At 39.6% G+C, this 6,000-nt stretch overlaps 1 protein-coding gene across 1 annotated transcript in view; it reads left to right on the top strand.

Moving 5' to 3' along the window:
• The first annotated feature begins 1,222 nt into the window (after positions 1–1,222).
• Positions 1,223–6,000, top strand: part of LOC102793734 (uncharacterized) — an 84,632-nt gene continuing 79,854 nt past the window's right edge. Inside the window, exons 1-2 of the mRNA XM_087831988.1 lie at positions 1,223–1,284; positions 1,888–1,923. Of these exons, the coding sequence (XP_087688114.1) occupies positions 1,254–1,284; positions 1,888–1,923 (67 nt within the window). The 5' untranslated portion in view covers positions 1,223–1,253. The remainder of the gene's footprint in view (positions 1,285–1,887; positions 1,924–6,000) is intronic.

Genomic DNA, 6,000 nt, shown 5'->3' with positions numbered 1-6,000 from the left:
TTCTTTGGAGTTAGGTAAGTTTCTTTTATTTCTACATCAGGGATGTTTTGTTTGTTATGTTGGCCTTGGCTCTCCCTGACGTTACACCTCAGTCTGGACTCAAATCCCATCACCAGTGTTCAATAAACCTACTAAAATTACCATCTTGACTCCTCCTTCTCTATCCACCTTTATGTTCGTCCCTCCAACCCCCTAGACTAGCCAGGGGACGTAACAACATAGTACATTGTTACACCTTTGTACATTTGTCTCACACAGCTCTTGTTAGGCACTGCATTATGGTTAGTGGCCGGGCTTGTTTACTACTGTGAGAGCTGCTCATTTCAGGAGATACTCCCTTTTGTGGTGTAACGGAGGAATAACTACCCTTCCAGCACTATGTCTTATTGGAGACTGGGGCACACAATATTTTACAACAATAAAAAATAACATATTTGAACAATCAGAACATTTTAAATAAATATTATATTGTAAATAAAATGGGGGATGTGTTGTTTTTGTCCATAATGCCTCTCTTGTCCTACAGTATTTATAGTGAAACATCTCCATCTACTGGCCATATATAAACCATGTGTGAGGATGGTGTTAATGTAAAATGTGAATCATAGTGTTCCAGTCAGTCATCAGTGTGTCTCTGCACAGCTGTAATTAAAATGTGTTCAGAGGGCCTCAGTGTCTGAATGGTTCCAGTTCAGCTCCATAACAGCAGCGTCCCTGGTTTGATTCCTGTGTTTCAGCTCATATCTGCCTCTCTCACTGAGGGGGACGTCCACTACATGGACATGGATTTGTTTATCAACCAAACTACAGATCACTGAGAGCAGAGGGGACTTCATCCTCCATAAAGTCTTCTTTTAATAAACTCAGAAATGTCACTGAGTAGGATGAGCTTAATTGAATAATAGAAAATTCATCCTCTGCATTTAAATGTCGTATAAACATCTCAGTTAAACCTCAAATGACATCAAAAGAGTGTTGTTGGTTTCTCTAACTTAGAAACCACAACAGACATGTAATGACTTTAACATACACACAATTTTATACTCATGAGCGTGTTACATTTAAACAATGTTACAAAAACTGGGGCACTGCAATGTGAATGTCTGTATATTGTAGAATAACTGTATAAATCTTAAAGACATTAGTTACGCAACCTTGTGTGTACAAATACAGGAAGAAACGGAGGAAGAGGGTGGGCTTTACTTGGTGTCAGTGACAGAAATGAAAAAAAGCTCAAATGAGTGAGAAGGACGATGAAGGAAACATCTGTGCTGTGTCTGCTCTGTAAGTAGAATCTCTGTGTTTGTTTGAATTCTTGTACTTTGACTGTCTGCTCTCCTGATAACTGATGATGGAGGAGAAGACATGAAAAACAAATCAGGCTGAATTCAAGTTCAAAACACCACGAGGACCAACTGCAGGTCTGAACTGACTCTTTATCTTTGGAGTCGAGGAAACACAGCAGGCAGTGAAAAGATCAAATCATTCACTCATTATATCAACATAGCTGCACAGTGGACACATGACTTTACTGTGGGTTTATTTTAGGAGTAGAGGACATTTTGTATTAAATGAACAGTGTAGTCAGTGCACATATTTATGATCACAACAATTACATTCAGTGCTGTTTCTGAGATTAAAAAAAATAATGATTACATTTGAGTAGAGGAGTATGAACAGCATAAACCGTAGGAATATACATATGGGATGTTGTGTTTTACTATTACACACATTCCCATATTTTGTTGTCCAAATGTTTTTGAAACATATTCCTGTCATCAAATAGAAAATGAACAGATATACCAGAGTTTGTGTGTTTGTCAGCTGTTTGTGTGGAGTTGTTCTTTATGTTCACCTCAAATCAACCTGAGTGTCATTTCTCTTTAGTTCTGATCTCACTGCTGAGCAGCACAACAAACCAAGGTCAGTAACCTTCTTCTGTCACAGTTTAAACCTGATAAATGTGGTAACACTTTTATGCAATGCAATTTGTGGGCAACAAGGCGCAACTACCCTGCAACAAGAAAAGTGATTATGATAGTTTTAATTTTATAGGTAATATATAAGACAGACTGAATAGTGAAACTTCCATTATGCAGAAAATTACTTAAGCAGAACCAGTAATTACTCGGGTTGCTGTGATACTTAAAATTATTTACAGAACAATCTGTATCTCTTTCCCTTTAAAATACCTGGAAGTTAAAATAGACGAAATTAAGTGACTCCATAACACGGCCCACAACCCCGTAAGTACTTACAGTGTACTTGTTTTATTGTTTCTTGCAAAAACCTGATTTGTTGCCCGCAAAATGCACATAAGCACAGGGAACTTGCGCAGTATTCGTGGGCAGAGTTGGGGAGTAACGGAATACATGTATCGGCGCTACATATTTAAAATACAAAATATGAGTAACTGTATTCCGTTACGGTTCTTGTTTAAAAAGGTGGTATTTAGAATACAGTTACTTATTTTATGCAATAAGAGACTCTAATGCAGGGGTCTCGATCTCGTGACTGTACACTGTGTTCGTGTCATTCAAATCCTCTCTCTGTCTCTCGCTAGCAAAGTTGACCCAGACAACAAGGTAAAGACACTTTTCGGGCTACGAGCCAGAGCATTCAGAATACGTTACGCTCATTGAGTAATGTAACAGAACACATTATAAATACATTTTGGGGCACATATTCTGTAATCTGTAGTGGAATACATTTTAAAAGTAACCTTCCCAACACTGATTGTGGGTCATTTTTTAAAATGTTGCTAGAAATGCTTGCCAGTCCTGAGATTGTTAATCAAAAAATGTATGCATTACACATTACAGATTGTAGTTTGTTATAATACTCAATACATGTATATACCAATACCATATAATACCATGTTACCAGGTAAAATGACCTGAAATACACAGTCTCATAATTACCATTTAACAAAGATAAAAGCTAAGGCTACAGCCTCACACACCAATACACTTAATGAGGACACATTAAGTGATTTGTATTGGTGATATTTCACTTAGCATTTATGTACAAATACAACACAAAATAAAGATGAAAACCGGTGCAAAGACACTTTAAAGTGATTACCACAGCGTCTCTGTGGAAACATGAACAGGTAGAAATGGAGGCTGCAGCCTGACTGCTGATCAGTTTGTTACCTGTTGAAGTTCAGCATCTGGCTGCTGGGCTGGGGTCAGCATTCACTCAGCTATAACATTACTCTGGATTCCTGGCTAAATCGCCACAGTTTTCAAAAACTACAACTATTCTCTTCCTCCTGCACATGGACTGAAATTAGTTGACTGTAGCACAAATGTGCCAAAAAAATTGAATTCTTTAAAAATAAAGAAAATTTAATAGAAAAAAAAACATTCTTTGATTGTTTTTTCTGTTTCAATTCAATTTTATATTAATCCCATAGAGTCAAAACACAAAGCACATTATACAGGGTGGGCCATTTATATGGATACACCATAATAACACGGGAATGGTTGGTGATATTAAAGTCCTGTTTGTGGCACATTAGTATATGTGAGGGGGCAAACTCCTCAAGATGGGTGGTGGCCATTTAGAAGCCGGCCATCTTGGATACAACTTTTGTTATTTCAATAGGAAGAGGGCCATGTGACACATCAAACTTATTGGTAATGTCACAAGAAAAACAATGGTGTGCTTGGTTTCAACATAACTTTATTCTTTCATGAGTTATTTACAAGTTTCTGACCACTTATAAAATGTGTTCAATGTGCTGCCCATTGTGTTGGATTGTCAATGCAACCCTCTTCTCCCACTCTTCACACACTGATAGCAACACCGCAGGAAAAATACCAGCACAAGCATCCGGTATCCGTAGTTTCAGGTGATGCACATCTCGTATCTTCACACCATAGACAATTGCCTTCAGATGACCCCAAAGATAAAAGTCTAAGGGGGTCAGATTGAGAGACCTTGGGGGCCATTCAACTGGCCCACGACGACCAATCCACTTTCCAGGAAACTGTTCATCTAGGAATGCTTGGACCTGGCGCCCATAATGTGGTGGTGCACCATCTTGCTGGAAAAACTCAGGGAAAGTGCCAGCTTCAGTGCATAAAGAGGGAAACACATCATCATGTATCAAGTTCAAATATCCAGTGGCCTTGAGGTTTCCATTGATGAAGAATGGACCCACTATCATTGTACCCCATATACCACACCAAACCATCACTTTTGTTGTTCCAACAGTCTTGGAGGGATCCATCCAATGTGGGTTAGTGTCAGACCAATAGCAGTGGTTTTGTTTGTTAACTTCATCATCCTGTTCCAAATTTTGTTTTGCCCATTCTGCAAATTCTGTGCTGATCTGGGTCATCCTCGTTGAGATGCTGCAGTAGCTGGAGTTTGTAAGGGTGTCATTTGTGTGTAGCTAATATCCGCCGAAGGGATGTTCGACTAATGCCACTCTCCAGTGACATGCGGCGAGTGCTACACTGTGGGCTTTCTTGCATCCACATTTTGACAAATCAAACACTGAACCAGTTTCACAAAACTTAGCAAGCAGTTTGCTAACTGTAGCATGGGAGATGGGTGGTCTCGTAGAGTGTCTTTCATTGAAATCTGCAGCAATGACCCGGTTACTGCGTTCACCAGATATTAACACAATTTCGATCCGCTCCTCACGTGTTAACATGTCATCGACATGTCAATGGCTGTGAACAAAGAGAAACTTGTAAATAACTCATGAAAGAATAAAGTTACGTTGAAACCAAGCACACAGTTGTTTTTCTTGTGACATTACCAATAAGTTTGATGTGTCACATGGCCCTCTTCCTACTGAAATAATAAAAGTTGTATCCAAGATGGCTGACTTCTAAATGGCCACCATGGTCACCACCCATCTTGAGGAGTTTGCCCCCTCACATATACTAATGTGCCACAAACAGGACTTTAATATCACCAACCATTCCCATTTTATTACAGTGTATCCATATAAATGGCCCACCCTATACTGTAAGATCAAGATTCTACAATAATACAAAGAAAATCCTTACAATCAACCCCGTTTGAGCAAGCATTTGGGAGAAAATAACTCAGGCAGAAACCGCCAGGAGGACACAAGTTAGGGAGGGTTGCCTGTCTGCTGCTTTACACACACAAGTTCTTGCACATGCATACACGTGCACACACATAAACACACATAGTGCCTTGTCTTCGTAACCAAGGGGGGTTTTACGGAGGGAGGTGCTGTGATGTGTATTGTAACAGTTTGTCAATAAAAAAGTTGCGAGGACAGCTGCTCTTTGAAGTATTTGGGCTAGAGACAGGTGAGGAGCTCCACTGCCTGGTTCTGACCAAAGCCTTTCCTCGTTAGCGAGTTAAAGACCGGTTGAAGGTGTTCTTTCTTGATTTCGCTCTTCATGAGGAATAACTCTCTAAACTAGCGGGGCCTGTGGAAACACAGACTCAACACTCACCTCAAGGTGCTCAATATGCTTCATATTGAGAGAGAGAACTCTACAAAGATGAAAAGAAAACCACAACAATCAGAAAACCCCCTTTGAGCAACCACTTTGGCGACAGTGGAAGGGAAAACCTCCCTTAAAGTGGGAAGAAACCTTCAGCAAAACCAAACTCGGAGAGAGGCAGCCATCTGCCACAACTGGTTGGGGTGAGCTGGGGGAGATAAAACAAAAGAAATGCTGTGGAAGACGGACAGAGATTAATAAATCTAAATATTTAATATCTAAATATTAAATGCAGTGGCTAAGGAACGAAGACAGAGGACATGACAGACTTAGACAGGAAATGGGGAATGACAAAGCAACAAGAAAATATAGATCAGGAATAACTAAACTTTGAAGCAAAACCAAAAATACATTATAACTAAAAGAAATCACCATAACACACAACAAAACATTGCTGAGTCTAATGACCCAGAACCATGACAATTTGTGCCCTACCCGATTTCCCTTTTTTGTATGTTTGTCACACTTTTTTCCACACAGGGCCATGTGAGCATGGATT

The sequence above is a fragment of the Neolamprologus brichardi genome, chromosome 3 (assembly GCF_056152115.1).
Source record: "Neolamprologus brichardi isolate AB-2024 chromosome 3, ASM5615211v1, whole genome shotgun sequence".
NCBI lineage: Eukaryota > Metazoa > Chordata > Actinopteri > Cichliformes > Cichlidae > Neolamprologus > Neolamprologus brichardi.
This window is presented reverse-complemented; position numbering and strand designations above follow the sequence as displayed.